Source organism: Bufo gargarizans, chromosome 8 (assembly GCF_014858855.1).
Source record: "Bufo gargarizans isolate SCDJY-AF-19 chromosome 8, ASM1485885v1, whole genome shotgun sequence".
In the NCBI taxonomy this organism is placed as follows: Eukaryota; Metazoa; Chordata; class Amphibia; order Anura; family Bufonidae; genus Bufo; species Bufo gargarizans.
The window spans coordinates 47,900,352-47,922,651 of NC_058087.1; the positions used below are offsets into that span (position 1 = coordinate 47,900,352).

The 22,300-nt window shown below is 48.7% G+C and overlaps 1 protein-coding gene across 1 annotated transcript in view; it reads left to right on the forward strand.

Annotated features, from left to right (window-relative positions):
* The window catches only part of LOC122945066 (lanosterol synthase-like), a 49,887-nt gene that overhangs the window by 24,814 nt on the left and 2,773 nt on the right, over positions 1-22,300 (forward strand). The window contains exons 15-21 of the mRNA XM_044303901.1: positions 2,175-2,324; positions 2,407-2,503; positions 2,583-2,688; positions 4,399-4,464; positions 4,544-4,624; positions 5,603-5,767; positions 19,559-19,637. Coding sequence (XP_044159836.1) covers positions 2,175-2,324; positions 2,407-2,503; positions 2,583-2,688; positions 4,399-4,464; positions 4,544-4,624; positions 5,603-5,767; positions 19,559-19,637 — 744 coding nt within the window. The remainder of the gene's footprint in view (positions 1-2,174; positions 2,325-2,406; positions 2,504-2,582; positions 2,689-4,398; positions 4,465-4,543; positions 4,625-5,602; positions 5,768-19,558; positions 19,638-22,300) is intronic.

The following is a 22,300-nucleotide window of genomic DNA, read 5'->3' on the forward strand; positions in this document are numbered from 1 at the left end:
CCATCATATTTCCCTTTCTATTATGTCCATGTACACTATGCTCCTAATTAAAGAGAAGATTCACCCCTCTATTAGATGATGCATAAACAGCAGTATCCTGAAATGGTCTCATGAATTGAAATGCTCCCTTTACATTCCCTGCCTATTCCCAGAGTATCTAGGACAGGCTCATTTCTTCTAAATACATATTTATCAGAAGTCAGCCAAAGTGGAGCAGCACTATTAGGGAATGTCCACACAGGACGGACACGCTTGGGATTTCCCAACCTTGACTTGTGTGCTCCAAATCTGCAGCGTTGTACAGTACCAGCAAAGTGGATGAGAGTTTACCAACTTTTATCCACATGCTGAAAAAATAAAAACTGCAGTGTAAGCAGATTCCAAATCCACGGCATGTCAGTTTATGCTACAGATGTCCACTCCTGATTTCACCCTTTCCAATGCTTGGAGTGAGATCCAACTTTAAACCTGCAACAAATCCTCCCCGTGTGTATGTAACACATCAAAGGTTGGAATCCAAACCTCCGATTCACTATAACATGGGGATTTACTTCGCCCAGTGTTGCAAGCAACGTCTCAGTGTTGAGCCATTTTTTAGCTGAAATGTTGCTTGTAACACTGGGTGAATACATTTCATACTGACCGGATGTCTTTGGTTCTACTTCTCACTGCATAAATACCAAGTGTTACACTTCAAAACGACATAAACCATGACAATAAACACTTGTACACTGCTGCAGTAACCTAAGGTGGACATACACATTAGATGAATGTTCGCCGATCATCTACTGTGTATCAAGTGTCCTAACTCTCCCCTGATGGTGGATGTCTGGGGAAAGAAGAATCGGTTTGTTGGATTTCAACATGCCCAGTTTATTGTTCTCAAAGGAGAGAAGCCACTGCCAGGGGTGTCAGAGGTCTAAGGCCCCTTTACACTGCCCGATTTTGGCGCAGATTATTGCTAACGAGCGTTTGCATGGACAGTCGTTAGAAATAATCTGCATGTGTAAATGTGCCTCTGATTACCCGATGAACAAACGAGACCCTCGTTCATTGGGTAATAGATTGTGGTTGAGGTCACCTAAATCACCGTTTTCTGGCAGCAGATTGTGGTGTCTAAATAGTACTCTGCTGCCAGCAAACAATGATTCAGTATGGGGACGAGCAATGGAATTAGCGATTGCCCCTCCCTATACTGTGGAGGGGATTGCTGCGTATAATTGCAGCAATCTCCTTCACTGACGAACAGGCAATTATTCCTTCCTGACAATTGCTTACTATATCGGGCCATGTAATTTATCTTATTGTCACTATTAATAATGAGCCCGGTATGCACGTGTACGTGGTGTCAGGAGGAAAAGTTGTCAACGGAACAAGCAGTCTAAAGTGTATACCCAGCTTCACAGCAGCAGCCCAGAGCACAGAAACCAGAGGGGGTGAACATAGGGGCACATTTATTAAGACCGGCATTTTAGACACTGGTCTTAATAACCCCTTTACCTGGTGGTGGATCCGCCAGAATTATGAAGAGGCTCCATTTGACGAATCCTCCGCCACTTCTAACTTCACTCGCCTAAAACAGGAATAAAAAATCGTAAATGAAATGGGCCTGCCGTCTCGTCCCCTTCCCCGCCCCCACACCACCCCCACTTTTTTAGACTTGGCGTGAGCAGGGAGAAGTGCGTCAGAAATACGCCTAATTTAGGGGTGTTTCTGTTTGATAAATGACCCTCATAATGTATTTGGCCTATTTAGCAGTAGACTTGAGCGGTTGTAAGACATTGTACACACATTGTAGTTTCCATAGAGTAAGGAGGAAACATTTAGTGGAAATATTCTGCTATTTTGGATCCAGTCCCAGGTTTGCAGGAGCATCAGATAGTTTGTTTTTCTTTTGGGCTCAGTTCTGGTGACAGATTTCATTTAAGATGGCTCTTCACATGTTCTGAATTCTTGTCATAGTTCATATTTTAATTAAACATTTAATTGTGTAACTCAGACCGCAAAGGGTATTTACCAGTTTTAAATAACAAAAAAAAAGTTATGTTCGGGATCTACAAATTTACATTGTATTTATTATTATGAAGCCGGTAAGTCATTTTACAGAAAAGGAACGTTAGCCATTGTTACAGTGCCATTATGGTCCTTGGAAGTGACTCTTTGTTGGGAAACAGGGAGGGTTTCCTTTCAGCACCCGTGACTGCGGTTGGATTGTGGCAGACTGTACAGCTGAGGGGCTGAAATCTGCAATGTTGCTTCAAGAAAACTGTACTTTCTTATCTGAACATATTCCAAAGAACAGACTACGGGATGCTGTAGACGTGGTAAGAGACATCCAAGTGTACATACGTTTGCAGGATTTAGGTCTTTTCTGCGGTGTAACTTGATAACTCTGATATGTTGCAGCTACTCAGTATGAAGAATTCTGATGGGGGATTTGCTACCTATGAAACCAAACGTGGTGGCCGCTTGCTGGAACTGCTTAATCCCTCTGAAGTGTTTGGTACGTTCATGATAACGTACATGATTATGCAGTAATACTACCCGATACTACACAGTACTAAATGCATATGTCTACTCAGGGGACATCATGATTGACTACACATACGTGGAGTGTACCTCTGCCGTAATGCAAGCTTTGAAACATTACCAAGCATGGGACCCAGACTACAAAGCTGATGAAATCAGGTGACATATATTTGCCTTTCACCTTTGTTTGGCAAACTCCTTAACCTCCTAGTCACATTTAAATTGGAAAAACCCTCCTGAAAATGTAGTTTTTTAATTGTAGATTTTTAATATATAACTGAAGTAAATATTGTTTGCACACAACTCAGGGGACACAATTGCATTTTTAACCCCTAAGTGACATAACAAATTTTAACCTCAAGGTCCAGTAACATTTTCCACCTCTGTATTCCAGCAGTCATAACGTTTAAATTTTTTCTTCTAAACATTTTTCTTTATTTGGTGCGATGAGTTGTCGTTTTTTAGGAACCATTTGGGGTACATATAGTGTTTTAAATAACTTTTATAATTTGTTTAGCATAAAAATAAACAGCAATTTTAACACAGGTCTGGTCATGTTTGAAAACTGGCACTCCAAGATTTCAAACAAGACCAGAATAACAGCATTATCTCCATGGCATCAGAAGATATAGCTGTTAGAAATCTGATTGACAGTGAATGCAAGTGAAAGTAAAAGCAGGTTTCACTGCTTTCGCTCCCGATCCGATTTCTAACAGCTACCTCTCCCGAAGTAGTGGAGATAACGCTGTGATTCTGGTCTTGTTTAAAAACCCATTTTCAAATAAGACCAGGCCCATGTCCCTAGCTGCTTCCAGTCCCGAGATATGAGCAGCTAAGTCTAGTATCAGTCTACTAACGTTGTACATCTCCGGCAGGCTGTTTCAGCAGGGAGCAACCAGCCGGAGATGTCTGGATCGCTAACTGACATCCGCCGGACACATTCACTATAATGGGGACTGGCGGAGATCCAGCTGCATCCAGTTCTGGACGGATCTCCGCCGGTCCCCATTATAGTGAATGGGGCCAGATGGCGATGCGGTAGCTTCCGGCAACGTCAGAATGCACAGAGCTCGGACAGGCTGTTCCCTGCCTGAAAAGTCTGCTGGATATAAAAATGTCAGTGTGAAACTAGCCTAAAGCAGCCCACCTCCCTCTCCCTGCTGCCCGAGCTCTTCTTGGGCTAAACTGTTGAGTCCTTTTCTCAAAGCTTGAGCAGAGCTCAGGCAAAACTGTTGGGTGGTTAAAATATTTGTGCCAAGTTTTAAACATATCCCCGATCCACAGGATAGTCCAATCAGTGGGGCTCTGACCACTGGGAACTCCATGATCACTAGAACATGTGCATGGAGCAGAGATTGAGCGTGGGGACTGCTGCTCCATTCATCTGTAATGGACTGCTGAAGAGAAGCTGAGTGACGCACTCACCAGCAGTCCCACAGAGTGGAATGAACTGGTAGTGTGCATACTCGATCACCACTCTGTTCATACAGGCAGATACAGGACCCCCATATTTGGGCTTGCTGGAGGTCTCAGTAGTCAGATCCACTCTATCTTGTGGACCTTCAAAAGGTTAATGAGATTTTTTTAAAACACTTTTACGCCAACCTCTCAGCAAAAAGTACATTTAATTTATATTATAGATGCTGGGATATTACAAATGCATTTGTCACTGCACTGCCAATCACAGGGTTGTGGCATTGCATCCACACTGCATATTTGATGGCCATGTCACACTACTCAGCTTTGCTTTCCTGTACAGACAGCTGCAGGGAAAGCACAGGCTTTGGTATTGAAAGGAGTCATTTTCAAGAGTGTAACTATGCAGCTATGTCAGTTTTCTGATCTGCACTTTTGCTTTGCTCCATTTAGGGAAACCCTCGAGGAAGGCCTGGATTACTGTCGCAGAATTCAGAGAAAAGATGGGTCCTGGGAGGGGCAAGTATTAATAAACAATTTTATGATATTTCATTGATTCAGTTGATCGTATATTCTCATATTCTTCTATGTTTTGAAGGTCCTGGGGTGTATGCTTTACATACGGCATATGGTTTGGACTGGAAGCCTTTGCTTGCATGGGATATGACTACTCAGATGGGTGAGTGCCTTCAGGAAGTCATATAGAAAGCTAACATAGGGCTGCAACGATTAATTGACTTTATCGATAATATTCGATAACGGGATTTGTTGTCGACGAATCCCGGTATCGAATAATCGTTGATTCGTTGCTATGCGGGCGGTTTACTTTAAATCAGCGCATCTTTATTTTACCTTACAATGAAGCTCCAGTAAAAGGCAGAGCAGGCGGCGGAGTAACATCACTTACTCACGTGGCGCGCCTGCTCCACGTGCGTCATTCACAAAGTGGGCGGAGCAGGTGCGTCACGTGAGTGAGTGACGTTACGCCACCGCCCGCTCTGCCTGTTACCGGAGCTTCATTGTATTTGATTTTGTAAGGTATTAAAGATCAATTCATAGCGCTGATTTAAAGTTTAGGCAAAAGTTACTGCAGGGTAACGGTTAAGGAATACTCTTTAGATATTGCTGTGAGCGGCGGGGCTCCGATGCGCTCCCTTGCGCTGCGCTGGATCGCGCAGGGCAAGGGCTCTTTTATTTACAATAACACACTGCCAGGTGGAGGTTTCCGCCCAGCAGTGTGTTCGGTGATGTCACCGGCTCTGATGGGTGGGCTTTAGCGCTGTCCTAGCCGTTTTACAGGCTAGGGCAGCGCTAAAGCGCCCATTAGTGCTGGTGATGTCACTGGGCTCGCTGCTGGGTGGAAGCCTCCGCCTGGCAGCCCCATGGTGTGCCCGGTACGTCACCGGAACTCCAGAAAATGCCTTTGCCCTGCTTGATTTAGCGCAGAGCAAAGAAGCGCATCAGAGCTTGAACTGCTCGGATGCTCCCCTCAGGGGGGCTGCATGGGTGAAAATGGGGATATGTCCAGGTTCAGCTCTGAACCCAGACAACCCCTTTAATTCTACTTCCTAAAATGGTATAAGAACTAACGAACTGCTTTCATATGTGAAATAAATAGATTTTGGTACAAATACCTTTCCCGTTCCATACTCCTCAGTTGTCCAGAGGTCATCCGGGCCTGTGATTTTCTTCTCTCTCACCAAATGGAAGATGGAGGTTGGGGAGAAGATTTTGAATCATGTGAAGTGCGAAGATACGTTCAGAGTGCCAACTCTCAAATACACAACACATGCTGGGCATTGCTGGGTCTAATGGCGGCCAGGTAAGTTATATATTATTATGTAAACTAATGGTTTGCATTATACAGCTAAAGATGGCAGCCCTGTCTGATGAAAAATCAGGTGGTGATTTTATTCCAGCAAGCATCAATGTGTTCTCAGCGGGGAGAGGGAGAAAAGCTGATGCCAGACAACTGTGGCATCTAATTATCATTAAATGATCGGGCATGTTGTCCAATTCAAAATGCTCAATCTTTCTTACCTCCGATGTAATTTTGACAGGAGATAGTCAGTCAGTCCCACCGCATTTAGTCCCACTGATATTATGTGTATGGACATCTCTACAGTAGTTAAAGGGTTTGTGCCATAAACTACTTTCTCGCTCGTATTATTGGGGGACACAGGACCGTGGGTATAGCTGTTTGCTGCCACTAGGAGGCGACACTAGGCTGAAAACTGTTAGCTCCTCCTCTGCCAGCTATACCCCCTCCAGCTTGGAGAGAGCATATCAGTTTTTAGCTTAGTTTCGTAGGAGGCAGACCTCCCTGCATAGCAGGGTGGCTTCCTTAAATTTCTCGCCCAATTCCTTGGGGGACACAGGAACTCTTGGGTATAGCTTATCTCCATAGGAGGCGTGACACTAAGTAAAAGACTGTTAAGCCCCTCCTCCAGCAGCTATACCCTCAGCCTGGAGAGAGAGACTTCCAGTTTTTTGCTTAGTGTCAAGGAGGCAAGACACTCTCTGCACTGCAGAGTTGTCTTTGCGAAGAATTTACTTTTTTAATTTTTTTATTTAATTTTTTATTTAATTTTTTTTCACTTGATTTTTTTCCACAGGGACAACAGAGTCGCAGTAGACTTCTCTGTTTTCCCGGGGTTGAGCTGTGCCAGGGCCGGTTATCCGCCCTGCTGCCTCCCCCACAGAAGAAAAGGAGGACCAGGGCAGCTCATGCTCCCCTGCATCCCGCCAGCACTGGGTCGCCCACCTGCAAGCCCCTCTCCAGCTACTGTCACTTCTGTGCCAGTGGCTGAAGGGGCGTCCCCAGCTGGATGGACAAGAGGGTGAAGACATCACATGGTGAGGTGGCTTGTGCAGCCGTTCCGCTCCCCCCTCCCTTCCCTTCCTCCCCTCCGTTCCGTTCTGTGCTCCCCCGTTTTTCTGCTGGCCTCGTTGCTCCGATTCTGGGGCGGCCTGGCGCCCTGTCAGTACTGAGCGGCGCTCATGGGGGAGGGTTGTTAGGAGCGGCCGGGTATATGCGACCGCTGTTCGCGCAGGGCCGTTGTTCTACTGGACGCCTACCCCTGTCCTCCTTTCGGCTTCCTACCTCTCGCTTCCGCTGCGGCGGGGGACATTGGGAGACATGTGGTGATTCGGATGCGGGATTTGAATCGCGCGCGAAAATGTTTTTCGGCGGGGGGCGGAGTTTTTCGTTGCCGCGTCCTGCTTAGTCTTCAGTCAGGGGCCGGACGTCCTTCTTCCCGCTCCTCACTAGTCCCGCCTCCTCTCGTGCCTGCGTGCTTCTGTGATTCTCACTGCAGGACGGACCTTTGCTCTGGTTGCTGCCGCCGTTCTTCTGCTGCTGCCGCTGCCGTTCTGCTTCCTCTGTGACCTGGTAGGACTGTTGACCCTTTCCTCCACTGCAGCCCCCTGGCCTGGACGCAGTTTTTTTATATTGCTCCTACCAACATGTCTGACCCCTTAGTGCCTGTGGGACCTTGGTATCATACCTGCACCGCATGTAAGGCGCCCCTTCCTCAAGGGCAGTCTGACCCGCATTGCTCGCTTTGCAAAGACCCATTGCAGGGTCCGCCATCTGTTGTGTCACCCCCTGGCCTCTTGGATCCCCCTGACTGGGCTAGATCCCTCTCCCAGGCTGTGGTTAGTCTCACTAGCGTTGTGGGCCGACTTGCAGATGTGTTGCCCTTGTCGCAGCCGGATGATTCCCCTGCTGGGCCCTCCGGGTCCGCTGTCTTAGCCGACCCGTCTGAGTCTCTCTCTGCAGGCGACTCCGCCAGAGCCCATCAATCCCAGAAGCGGTCAAGGGCGGATCACCGGTCATCCTCGGATGCTTCGGTATCCCCCCCAAGGGTGCGTTCTCAGTCGGGTCCTTCCTCATTGCAGGATTTGCCCTCTGAAGGGGAGCTGGTTGATTCCGATTGGGATATGGATTCGGCACTGCCTTCAAAGCTGTCTTCCGCCGTGGGCCATCTTATAAACAATATCCGTGATACCTTTAAGATTCACGATGATCCTCCTGATCCTGAAAAAAACTGTGTTTCCTTTTTTCGCCAGAAGCAGGCGTCTGCGGTTTTTCCCCTCCATGCTGACTTTTTGTCAGTGGTTTCTAAGGCCTGGGCCCGTCCTGATGCACGTTTTACCCCGCCGAAAAAGTTAGATGTTTGTTATCCGTTCCCGGCGGATTGCATTACAAACTGGGCGTCACCTCCTAAGGTCGACCCCCCTGTGGCCCGTTTGTCCAAGAGCACGGCTATTCCCGTCGCAGATGGTTCTTCCTTACAATCCACTGAGGATCGCCGTATAGAGGCCCTTACAAAGGGTATCTTTTCGGCCTCCGGGTCCGCTCTTAGGCCAGTCTTTGCCGCCGCTTGGGCTGGAAAAGCGGTTTCAGAGTGGGCGTCTCAGCTGGATCTGGAGCTTGAATCCGACGTCCCTATTCAAGACCTCCGTGCTCTGGCTCAACTTATCGTTCAGGCTGGTAAATTTGTATGTGAAGCATCCCTAGATGCGGGGGCTCTCATTGCCCGTTCGTCTGCCCTGGCCGTTTCGGCTAGGAGGGAGCTTTGGTTAAAGGTTTGGTCGGCGGACGCCGCGTCAAAGCGGTCTCTTACTAGCCTTCCCTTCTCTGGTTCTCGTTTGTTCGGGACCCGTTTGGATGAAATCATCTCTGAAGCCACGGGGGGGAAGAGTACCCATCTTCCCCAATCTAAGGCTAGGAGCTCCACTCGTGGTCGTCCCACCTTCTCCCGCTTCAGGTCTTCTCGTAGGGCTCCCGCTCCTCGCGCCGCTTCGGGTCCATCCGCTAACCCTGTCCAGGACAGGCGTAAAAAACCCTTTTTTCGGACCCAGCCCTCCTGGCGCAAATCACAACCTGCTCGCGCTCCCGCGACCAAGCAGGCCCCCGCCTGAAGGTGCGCCCCCACCCACCCGGGTGGGGGGACGTCTCCTCCTGTTCAGGGACTTCTGGCAGGCGCACGTCTCCGACGCCTGGGCCCTCGAGGTTGTGTCTTCCGGGTACAAACTCGAGTTTGCGTCCCTTCCCCCAGTTCGGTTCTTTCGTTCTCGGGTTCCCCAGGATTCCCGAGGGGCGGCCGATTTCTTTGCTGCCGTTCACACCCTTCTGGACAAAGGAGTCATCGCACCGGTTCCTATGGGAGACAGGTTCAAGGGGTTCTATTCGAACCTTTTTGTGGTCCCCAAGAAGGAAGGTTCGGTGCGTCCCATTCTGGATCTAAAACGACTGAACCGCTTCCTTCGTCTTCAGCGATTCCGGATGGAATCTCTCAGGTCGGTGGTGGCCTCTCTGGAACAGGGGGAGTTCCTGGCCTCCATCGACATCCAGGACGCCTACCTTCACATTCCAATCGCACGGTGTCATCAGTGCTTTCTGCGTTTTGCAGTGGGGTCCGACCACTACCAGTTCGTTGCCCTTCCCTTCGGGCTGGCGACGGCCCCTCGTGTTTTCACAAAGGTCCTTGCCCCGGTCCTCGCCTTACTTCGTTCCAGGGGAGTTTTTCTACTTCCGGACTGGCACGCCAGCAATCCTGATAGCCCCGGACTGGCCGCGTCGTCCTTGGTACGCCGACCTTATGTTGCTTCTGGCAGACGCTCCCTTGCCTCTGCCTCTCAGAGAAGACCTCCTCTCTCAGGGGCCGATCTTCCACCAGCATTTAGGGTCGCTACGTTTAGCGGCGTGGCTATTGAAACCGCGGTCCTGACGCGGCGGGGGTTTTCTGCTGACGTGGTCCGTACCATGATTCGTGCGCGTAAACCGGCCTCGTCCAGGATTTATTACCGTACCTGGCGGGCCTATTTGGCCTTCTGCGAGGCCTTGGGGGTCCCTCCTCTGCGGTTTTCCCTTCCTACGGTTTTGTCCTTTTTGCAGTCTGGTCTGGATCTGGGCTTGGGTCTCAGTACCCTGAAGGGTCAGATTTCGGCTCTTTCGGTTCTTTTTCAGCGCCCGCTGGCTCCGCTCGGTCCAGTTAAGACCTTTCTTCAGGGGGTTGCTCACTGTGCTCCCCCCTATCGCCCTTCCGTTCCTGCTTGGGATCTTAACGTTGTACTGACGGCTCTCCAATCTTCCCCTTTCGAGCCTCTGCGCAAGGTTTCCCCTCGCTTGTTGTCTTGCAAAGTTTTCTTTCTCGTCGCTATCACGTCTCTTCGGCGTGTGTCTGAGTTGGCGGCTCTTTCTTGCGTGGAGCCCTTCTTGGTTTTTCACCAGGACAAGGTGGTTCTCCGCCCTGTTCCGGATTTTCTTCCAAAGGTGGTGTCCGCCTTTCACCTGAATGAGGATATTGTCCTTCCTTCTCTGTGTCCGTCCCCGGCGCATCCCCGGGAGCGGGAACTTCACCGTCTGGATGTTGTTCGGGCTCTCAGAATCTACCTGGATGTGACCAGACCCTTTCGACGCTCGGATTCTCTGTTTGTGATTCCGGAGGGTCCGCGCAGGGGGCTGGCGGCGTCTAAGGTGGTTGTTGCCCGCTTCCTCAAGATGGCTATCGTTGAGGCTTACCGTGCTCGGGGCAGGGAACCGCCCTTTGGTGTTACCGCTCATTCTACCAGAGCGGTCGGGGCTTCCTGGGCTCAGCGTAATCGTGCCTCGGCTGAACAGCTGTGCAAGGCGGCCACCTGGTCTTCTTTGCACACGTTCACCAAGTTTTACAGGGTGAACACTTATGCCTCGGCGGATGCTGCTTTGGGCCGCTTGGTCTTGCAGGCGGCGGTGCCTTAATGTCTAGGGTACTTGGTTCGCCTTGGATTGTGGTCCCTCCCTGTTTGTGGACTGCTTTTGAACGTCCCAAGAGTTCCTGTGTCCCCCAAGGAATTGGGCGAGAAAACGAGATTTTTGCATAACTTACCAGTAAAATCTCTTTCTCGCTCTTCCTTGGGGGACACAGCGCCCACCCATTGTTTTTTGCTTGCCCTACGGGTGTTTTTTTCTGACTTGTTGGTATTGGTTTGGTTACTCCTTGCCTTTGTCTTTCACTACTTGGGCACATAACTGGAAGTCTCTCTCTCCAGGCTGAGGGTATAGCTGCTGGAGGAGGGGCTTAACAGTCTTTTACTTAGTGTCACGCCTCCTATGGAGATAAGCTATACCCAAGAGTTCCTGTGTCCCCCAAGGAAGAGCGAGAAAGAGATTTTACTGGTAAGTTATACAAAAATCTCGTTTTTTCTTTTTTTTTCTTTTTCTCCATTTACACTTCTAGGTGGGGAACAGAGTCGCATTGCCTCTCTGTCTACCCGGGGAGGCTGTCCGGTGTCAGTTGTCCCACCGCTCTGCCTCCCCCAAAAAGAAAAGGTAGACCAGGGCAGCCGCGCTCGCCTGCTTCCCGCCAGCGTAAGGGCCACCTGTTCTCCAAGCCCTTCCCTCACCAGTCCCCTGCCACTTGTGTGCCAGCGACTGTAGAGGTGGCCCTGCTTGTTTATAATGGAAGAGCGAAGAACACAGATAAAGGCAGGCGAGTATATTCCCCCCTCCCCCTTCAGTCTCAACCCTCTGCCTGGTCCCATGGACAGCAGGCATCGTGGAGGAGGTAGCGATACCACAACTTCAGGAGGACGCCAGGCGCGCCGCCGCTGGTCATGCAGAGGTTAATTGGAGCCTAGCTAGCTGGTGGCTCAGTTATTTAGGGCACCGGGGGCGTTGTTTTTCTCCCAGCACATCATTCTGCCCTCACCTCCCCCGCTGCTGGGTCACATACGGACTCGTTGTTTGTAGTTATTCTGAGAGTCCTGTTGGGATTCCGATGCGCCGCAGAGTGTGTGGCGGAACATGGCAGGGGGGGCGTGGCTAGACGGCACCGCGCTGCACTCGTCAGTTTCACGCCAGTCATGCTCCTCAGCGTCCTGAGGGGACGGTGTTAGCTTTCCCGCCGCTACAGGACGTTCCCTCCTTCCGCGGATCTCTGCAGCTCTCTGTCGGGGAACACAGGACCTGGGTTCGCCAGACATTCTGGTAGGATTATCACTACCCCCTCCACCATTGAGCACTATCAGCACACCATGTCTGACCCAATCAGTACTTCCCCTCAGGCCACCCGCAGGGCCACCTACTATGCTTGCACTACTTGCAAGGTAAAATTCCCTCGTGGACAGGCAGACTCTTTGTGCTCGGCATGCCATGCGCCCAGGCAGGCCCAATCCCCCCTCTCCAGCCCACAGAAGTACAGGACCAATCTATCAGTGTGGAACCAGACTGGGCACGGGCCCTGTCCCGGGCAGTGGAGGACCTATGTAAGATATCCCAATCCACCCTTTCTCTCATGGGTCGTTTGGTTGATAAATCGCCACATGCACAGTCCGCACCGTCTCAGGGCGTTCACTCCAGGGGCAGGCCTCCTAACAAGCGTCCCAGAGCAGGACACCATTCCTCCTCTGACTCCTCAGCATCCCCTCCCGGTTTCCAATCACAGGCGTCCTCCCTGCTGGGAGACTCAATTTCGGAGGGGGAGATTGCAGATTCGGACTCGGAGGTGGATCCGAGACAGTCTTCCCAAGTTGCATCCATGGTGGATAGCCTGGTATCTGCCGTCCGTGACACTTTCCAGGTGCAGGACGACCTCTCTTCCACCAGCCACCAGTGGGTGTCTTTTCTGCGCTCAAAGCATGCCCCCATTGTCACCAAGGCATGGGACCAGCTAGGTCTGCGCTTTCTGGTCCCCAAGCTGCTGGATCTGCTCTATCCTTTTCCCACTGAGTGCGTGGCGAATTGGTCCTCTCCCCCGAAGGTGGATCCCCCGGTCGTTCACCTTGCTACAAATACAGCTATTCCGGTAGCTGACGGATCCTCTCTCCATGACCCTGTGGACCGTCGCATAGAGTCTCTCGCCAAGTCCGGCTTTGCGGCCAGTGGCACAGCACTACGGCCTATTTTCGCTTCTGCCTGGGTGGCCAAGGCGGTCTCGGAGTGGGCCCTCCGTTTGAAACAGGACTTGGCAGCGGATCTTCCCCCAGCTGAGCTCCAATTCTTGGCGGTCCAAAGCTCTCAGGCAGGGAAATATCTTTGTGAGGCGGCCCTGGAGTCTGGGGCTATGGTTGCGCGCTCCTCTGCCCTCGCTGTATCTCTGCACCGCACTCTGGCTTAAAGTTTGGGCGAAAGATTCCTCCTCTAAGCGTTCTCTTGCGGGCCTTTTTTTTGCTGGGTCACGAATCTTCGTGCCTGACTGGACGAAATCATTTAGGAAGCGACGGGTGGAAAGAGCACCCACCTTCCACAGCCAAAGACAACCGTTTTTTCCTCTCACAACCTCCCAGGGATCCAGTTCGGGCTGCGGCATTCTTCCAGGCAGTTCAATCCCTCCTCGCACGGGGTGTGTTAACTCCGGTGTCCCTGGAGGAACGATTTTCGGGTTTTTATTCAAACCTGTTCGTGGTTCCCAAGAAAAAGGGCGCTGTCCGCCCGGTTCTGGATCTCAAGGTGGTAAACCGGTTTCTCCGTTTTTAGCGTTTCAGAATGGTGTCCCTTCGCTCCGTGGTTTCTTCGTTGGTTCAAGGAGTACTCCTAGCGTCTATAGATATTCAGGAAGCCTACATGCACATCCCTATCGCAGCCGCCCACCAACGCTTTCTCCGTTTCGCTATTCAGTTGTGCCATTATCAGTTTGTCGCCCTGCCCTTCGGCTTGGCGACAGCTCCGCGGGTATTCACAAAGGTACTCGCTCCCCCCTTGCCCTTCTGCGATCAAGGGGCATCACTCTGCTCCCTTATCTGGACGACATCCTGATCAAGGCTCCTACAGTCGCTCAGTGCGAAGGAAGTCTACAGATCACCTTGGACACGCTCTCTTGCTTCGGCTGGCTGGTGAACCTGCAGAAGTCTTCCCTTCGTCCCTCCACACAGATCAGGTTCCTCGGCATGATATTGGATTCGAGCGCGTGGTTGGTACGCCTCCCCCCGGACAAGAGGCTGGATCTTCAGCAGTCGGTCTGTCTCTTGCCTCCAGCGCCGAAGCCCGTCAATTCGCAATTGTATGCGGATACTGGGGGTGATGGTAGCCATTCGCACAATTCCACACCTGGTCATTTCAACGTGCCATATTGTCATCCTGGGACAAATCCCCGGATTCCCTGGATCAGCATATCCACCTGTCTCGACAGGTACGGTCGGCACTCAGGTGGTGGATCGCACCTGCGCACCTGGAAGTGGGGAAGTCCTTTCTCCCAGTGACATGGACTGTCATGACCACCAACGCCAGCCTTCAAGGTTGGGGCAGGGTCTTCGCCACCCGGACAGTCCAGGGCGTTTGGTCTCCATTGGAGTCCAAACTGCCCATCAACATCTTGGAGTTCAGGGCCATTTATCTGTCCCTTTGGCATTGGACCCCTCTCCTGGAGGGCCGTCCACTCAGGGTACAAGTCAGACAATGCCACGGCTGTGGCTTATATCAACCACCAAGGGGGGGGCCTGCAGCCTTGGGGTGATGCAGGAATCAGCAAAGATCCTACAGTGGGCGGAAGCCTACGTTCCGGTGATCTCAGCGGTCTACATTCCAGGAGTGGACAATTGGACGGCGGATTTTCTCAGCCGGACGACAGTGGACCCCGAGGAGTGTTCCCTCCATCCGGAGGTGTTCGAGGCGCTCTGTCTCCGTTGGGGCCGACTGGACGTGAACTTGATGGCATCCAGACTCAATCACAAGATTCCTTGCTTCTTCTCTCGCGCAAGAGACCCCAAGGCGTACGACGTAGACGCCCTCATGGCGCCATGGGACGGCTTTTTTCTCCTGTACGTCTTTCCACCTCTTCCTCTACTGCCTCGCATTCTGCGCAGAATCAGGATGGAGGGCATCCGGACGATCCTGATCGCCCCGGACTGGCCTCACCGAGCGTGGTTCACCGACCTCATTCTTCTTCTAGGTGACACACCGTGGCCCCTTCCGCTCAGGGCCGATCTTTTGTCACAGGGTCCGGTCTTCCACCAGCGTTTAGATACGCTACGTTTGACGGCGTGGCTATTGAAACCTTTCTTCTAAGGCGGAGAGGTTTCTCTGATACGGTCATTCGTACGATGATTATGGCCAAGAAACCCACGTCGTCCAAAATCTATTACAGGACCTGGAAGTCCTTCCTGCGTTTCTGTGAGGAACGTGGTCTCCCTCCTAGACTGTTCTCCCATCCTACTATTCTGGCATTTTTTTTATCCGGATTGGAACTTGGACTTGCGCTTAGTTCCTTGAAGGGACGGGTCTCAGCCCTGTCCAAATTTTTTCTAGCGTTCCCTGGCTGGGTTAGGCCCTGTTAAGACATTTTCTGCAGGGGGTTGCTCACACAGTGCCTCCTTATCGTCCCCCATTGCATTCTTGGGATCTGAACCTGGTCCTGGGAGCTCGATCCAGGCCGCTCCGTTCGAGCCTTTGAGTACGGTCTCTCTTTCCTTGCTCTCCTAGAAAGTGGCCTTTTTGGTGGCCATTATGTCTATCAGGAGAGTTTTGGAGCTGGCAGCCCTTTCTTGCAAGGAACCCTTTCTGGTGTTTCACCAAGATAAAGTGGTGCTCCGCCCAGTGCCTTCTTTTCAGCCGAAAGTGGTGTCGGCCTTTCATGTCAACGAGGACATTGTTCTCCCCTCGTTCTGCCCACAGCCTTCTCATCTGAGAGAGCGCGAACGCCATCGGCTTGATGTCGTGCGGGCTTTGAGGATCTAACTGTCCGTTTCTGGTTCCTTTTGGCGTTCGGACTCTTTGTTTCTAGTCCCTGAAGGTCCTCGCAAGGGATTGGCGGCCTCCAAGGTGACGATTGCCAGGTGGATTCGGTCAGCGATTGCCAAGGAATACCGCTCCCGGGACAAGGCACCTCCCCCTGGGATCACGGCCCACTCTACCAGAGCGGTCGGGGCTTCTTGGGCTCACCTTCACCATGCATCTGTGTCTCAATTGTGTAAGGCCTCTTTCACATGGGCAAGTTTTCCGTGCGGGTGCAATGCGTGAGGTGAATGAATTGCACCCGTACTGAATCCGGACCCATTAATTTCTATGGGGCTGTGCACATGAGCAGTGATTTTCACGCATCACTTGTGTGTTGCGTGAAAATTGCAGCATGATTTATATTGTGCGTTTTTTCACGCAGGCCCCATAGAAGTGAATCGGGCTGCGTGAAAATCGCAAGCATCCGCAAGCAAGTGCGGATGCGGTGCGATTTTCATGCATGGTTGCTAGGAGATGATCGGGATGGGGACCCGATTATTATTATTTTCCCTTATAACATGGTTATAAGGGAAAATAATAGCATTCTTAATACAGAATGCTTAGTAAAATAGGGATGAAGGGGTAAAAAAAAAAAAAAAAAATAAAAATTAAACTTATCTTATCTACTTGTTAGCGTAGCTTCTCTTCTGTCTTCTTCTTTGATGACCTGGCAGGAAAAGGACCTTTGGTGACGTCACTGCGCTCATCACATGATCCCTCACCATATATTAAGAATGCTATTATTTTCCCTTACAACCATGTTATAAGGGAAAATAATAAAATCTGCACAACACCTAACCCAAACCCGACTTCTGTGAAGATGTCTGGGTTCGGGTCTGGGTACCAAACATGCCGATTTTTCTCACCCACGTGCAAAACGCATTAAAACGCTTTGCACTCGCGCCGAAAAATCGTGCATTTATCCGCAACGCACCCTGAACGCATCCGGACCAAATCTGTCACGCCCGTGTGAAAGAGGCCTAAGGCTGCGACTTGGTCCTCCTTGCACACGTTCACAAAATTTTACCGGGTGCATTCTCTGGCCTTGGCGGATGCTGCTCTGGGCCGCAGGGTCTTGCAGGCCGCAGTGTAGTAACTTCCGTGACGGAGTTGTTTTCCATGTGGTTCTGGTTTTCCCTCCCCGTGGACTGCTTTAGGACATCCCACTGTCCTGTGTCCCCCAATTATACGAGCGAGAAAACAAGATTTTTGTGAACTCACCTGTAAAATCTCTTTCTCGCTTAGTTCATTGGGGGACACAGCACCCACCCAATTTTCTTAGTGCAGCATATAGGGGCAGTTGGTTGCCGGTTGGGACCTCGGTTCTGGTTTGGTCCTACGGCGGTGTGCAGTTATAGTTTGTTTATCAGTTTACTTTCTGCTTCTCCTACTGCTAGGGCACAAACTGATATGCTCTCTCCAAGCTGGAGGGGGTATAGCTGGCAGAGGAGGAGCTAACAGTTTTCAGCCTAGTGTCGCCTCCTAGTGGCAGCAAACAGCTATACCACGGTCCTGTGTCCCCCCAATGAACTAAGTGAGAAAGAGATTTTACAGGTGAGTTCACAAAAATCTCGTTTTTCACCCTACAGTGTATTTTCATTAATTAATCTCACTCCCATTCCTCCTTAATTTTATTTTTTTAATTTACCTCATTTGCAGTTTTCTCTTATCCCCTATGCTTAAATCTTACTTTTTCGTTTGTCATGTGACTGCTGTCCCATCATGCCTTAGGGCAGTGTGATGTGTTCTGACATCAGCAGATCATGTGACATCAACCATGCCCCTTCTTACCAGTAAGGCTTCCTACATTATAAGGCTTCAATGCAGGACGTAACTGACAGCCGAAACAGATTTGCCACAGGGCACAATGTGGGGCTAATAACTTTAGAAAAAGGCAGTTTTGATAAATGGTGATATTTTGGGGAAAGCGATATAACATCGATATCTGTTGGGCGGGATACATTCATATTAGTATATTTTAACACACACATGGCCTGACCAAAAGGGCAGGCAAGAATTGTGGTCTAAACATGAGGTGAGAAACAAGGCTGGAACTGCTTGTTATTGGGAATATCAATGGCAGAATAGAGTGCATAAGAGGACAGGAAGATGTCTCATCACCTGGCCATGTTTATGAGGCATCTGCCTGTTTTATTATTATAATTTGCTGTCTAGAGTAAAATGATTGGAGCATTGTGTTATATTAACATTGTTTCTTTTTTCCATAAAAGAATAGCACAGATGAATGGAAGAAACTTTGTAATATACCATATTAGAGAAATATACTTTCTTCTCCTTTTATTAGACTTCTGCTCCCCTTCCTTCTTGCTAACTCTCAATTCACAGATCAGATCTGTCTTCTTTGAAAACTCGCTGCCAGCTCACTGAGGGATTAGATTACATAGAAGTCTATGAGGGTGGAGTAGGAGAAGAAGGAAGGGGCTAGTGGAGACAGGCAGAGGCAGAGGGACTGACACAGAGAGACTACTGGGATTTGTAAATGATTTAATGTCTTGAATTGCTTAGTTCTGCTGTGTAATGTCCTTTTTTTACACCTTCCGCTTCTCAAGGTGTGCTATAGAGAGTTAGGAAGCAGAATCACCTATCTCTCCATGTGCAGTATATGGGTAGACATGATGCCAGCTAATCTCCTCCCACTAGCGCGGAAGAAAAAAATGGAAATTACAGGCAGATTGCAGAGGAAAAACTGCTAAAATTGGCAGATACAGTGCAAGTTATATAATATCTGGATACAGTGTTTATCCCACATGTACACCAACATTTATTCTGAAAAATTACCCTAAACGACTGTTACACTTTAAAGTGTTCCTGACCTTTAAACATACTGTATTAGGGTACTTTCAGACTAGCGTTAGAAGAATCCGGCAGGCACTTCCATTGCCGGAACTGCCTGCCGGATCTGGAAATCTGTATGCAAACGGAGATCATTTGTTTCCGGATGCGGATCCGTCTGACAAATGCATTGAAATACCGGATCGGTCTCTCCGGTGTCATCTGGAAAAACGGGTCTGGTATTTATTTTTTTCACATTTTTAAAGGTCTGCGCATGCGCAGACCAGAAAACCGGATCCATCAATGCGGCAATTTCCTGAACCCTTGGTACCGGATCCGGCATTAATACATTTCAATGGAAATTAATGCCGGATCCTGCATTCCGGCAAGTGGCCGGAGAAAATACCACAGCATGGAAGGGATGGAACGGACGACATCTGGATGCACATTGAACAGATTGCTTTCCATTTAGAATGCATTAGGACAAAATTGATGCGTTTTTTCCGGTATTGAGCCCCTGTGACGGAACTCAATACCGGAAAACTTTAACGCTAGTGTGAAAGTACCCTTAATCAGCAGTACAGTGTGTGTACATAGGGAATAATGCTATTTTTGCCTATCATATCACTTGTTTTTGGCATTTGGTAGCAGTTTTCTGGTGGGTAGTGACTAGCTGCCATCCACTGCACACAGTAAGTAGAGGAAAATCTGCTTCCTAACTTTCTTTTAGCCTCCGGATCATGGAGGACATCACAGAGGTACTGACCAGCATAGATGTGAATTTAGCACTCTGGCTGAGACAGAAACTGTCTATGCAGTCTGTCTTCCTGTGCCGGTCTCTCAGTTTCTGCACTCTCCTTCCCCTCTCCATAGACATTTATTGACATGTGTACTCTGATACTTTAGTGACCTGCTTTGTCCTGGACAGTTTCAAGAGAAAAGCATTTACTCACCGTGATGGGTAGGAAGGGGTAAACTGCTTATAACAGGAGAACTAGACATTTCTCTCTGATAAGATGGATTACAAATTTTCTTATGGTTGCTTATACTTTTGATTTACACAAAGCTGTGTGAAAAGTTAGTGACTATTTAAGCATTGCTGCACTTACAAATCTTTTGCAGGTATCCCAATGTTACGGTTTTGGAGAGAGGAGTCAAACTGCTCCTAGAGAAGCAACATAGCAATGGAGACTGGCCTCAGGTATATCATTAGATAATAAAACATATGAATCTGTAGTGTATTTAACAACCGTAAACTACCTTCATTTTTAATAAAAATTTACTAAAGAAATGCTTTTGTGATATATATTATTGTATCACACACCAGTCAGGTAGCCTTTGGAGTATCATTTTGTGGAATTAAAAGTCCCAACATACCTTTTACTAAAAACCAAATAGAGGAATTAGAGAAAGCTGTAAGTTGCATATAGTAAATGTGGTAGCTGACTGATGTATGCAGATCCTTACTAAAAACCCAAAGTTCATAAAACAATAATGATGATAAATGTATAGCTTTATGTGTAATGTATTTAATTGCCATCAAAAATACTTTATCACTTTATATACCTTATGTCCTATCAGGTCAACTCTTTTGTTAAATATACATAAGCAACCAAGAAATAGTCCTTCAGACCAGGAGCCTCTCTCCGCTCTGCCTAATTAAGGTGTTTCTAAGTTGGTGTGAAGGGGTGCTGGGGCTACTTCTATGACCACAATATATCCTAACTTAGGGCTCATTCAGACTGCCGTATGCTGTCCGCCAAAATGCGGATCAGTTTTTTTGTGGACAGTTCAGCATGTCCGCAAAAAACAAAAACGGGTTGCATTCCACGTCCTCATTTTCACTGACAAGTATAGGACATGTTTCAGTTGTTTTGCAGAGCTGTGGAATGGAAGAAAAGGGCCCCATAGAAGTGAATGGGTCAGTATCTAATGCACAAAAAAACGGATCCACATTTTTGCGGACAGCATACGGCCATCTGAATGAGCCCTTAGACTACTTTCACATCTGCGTTTGGTTTCAGGTTTTGGGATCCAGCAGAGGATCTCAAAACCTGACCAACACAGTTCCGTTTTCATTACACTTCAGGATGTATCCGTTCCGTTAGGATGCGGTTGTGTGAAATCGAAATTGAATCAGTAAATACACTGAAAGTCAATGGGTGATGGACCAGTTTTTTTAGGATCCTAAAAAATCGGATCAGTCACCACTGACTTACATCGTTTTTAGTGACTGATCCGGTTTGTTCCTTTTCGATGACCGGACACAAAATAGCAGCTTGCAGCGGTTTTGTGTCCGGTCACAAAACGGAATGTAGAGGGAACGGAAGGCATCATGATGCATCCTGAACGGATTTCTTTCCTTTCAGAATGCATTGGGACAACTGGACTGCTTTGGCCCGGTTTTGAGATGCCAAGATGAGAATGCCAAAACGCGTATGTGAAAGTAGCCTTAGAAAGAAAAAAAAGGGTTGTCATGATGGAACAACCCCTTTTAGAGTCCACCCATTTTCACATATATTTAGGTTTAGGATTTATACACATACAGTTGCAAGAAAAAGTATGTGAACCCTTTGGAATTATATGGATTTCTGCACAAATTGGGTCATAAAATGTGATCTGATCTTCATCTAAGTCACAACAATAGACAATCACAGTCTGCTTAAACTAATAACACGCAAAGAATTAAATGTTACCATGTTTTTATTGAACACACCATGTAAACCTTCACAGTGTAGGTGGAAAAAGTATGTGAACCCTTGGATTTAATAACTGGTTGAACCTCCTTTGGCAGCAATAACTTCAACCAAACGTTTCCTGTAGTTGCAGATCAGACATGCACAACGGTCAGGAGTAATTCTTGACCATTCCTCTTTACAGAACTGTTTCAGTTCAGCAATATTCTTGGGATGTTTGGTGTGAATCGCTTTCTGGAGGTCTTGCCACAGCATCTCAATCGGGTTGAAGTCAGGACTCTGACTGGGCCACTCCAGAAGGCATATTTTCTTCCATTTAAGCCATTCTGTTGTTGATTTACTTCTATGCTTTGGGTAGTTGTCCTGTTGCAACACCCATCTTCTGTTGAGCTTCAGCTGGTGGACAGATGGGCTTAGGTTCTCCTGCAAAACGTATTGATAAACTTGGGAATTAATTTTTCCTTCAATGATAGCAATCCGTCCAGGCCCTGACACAGCAAAGCAGCCCCAAACCATGATGCCCCCACCACCATACTACACAGTTGGGATGAGGTTTTGATGTTGGTGTGCTGTGCCTCTTTTTCTCCACACATAGTGTTGTGTGTTTCTTCCAGACAACTCAACTTTGGTTTCATCTGTCTGCAGAATATTTTGCCAGTACAGCTGTGGAACATCCAGGTGCTCTTGTGCAAACTGTAAACATGCAGCAATGTTTTTTTTGGACAGCAGTGGCTTCCTCTGTGGTATCCTCCCATGAATCCATTTTTGTTTAGTGTTTTACATATCGTAGATTCGCTAACAGGGATGTTAGCATATGCCAGAGACTTTTGTAAGTCTTTAGCTGACACTCTAGGATTCTTCTTCACCTCATTGAGCAGTCTGTGCTGTGCTCTTGCAGTCATCTTTACAGGACGGCCACTCCTAGGGAGAGTAGCAGCAGTGCTGAACTTTCACCATTTATAGACAATTTCTCTTACTGTGTACTGATGAACAGCAAGTCTTTTGGAGATACTTTTATAACCCTTTCCAGCTTTATGCAAGTCAACAATTCTTAATCGTAGGTCTTCTGAGAGCTCTTTTGTGCGAGGCATCATTCACATCAGGCAATGCTTCTTGTGAAAAGCAAACCCAGAACTAGTGTGTGTTTTTTATAGGGCAGGGCAGCTGT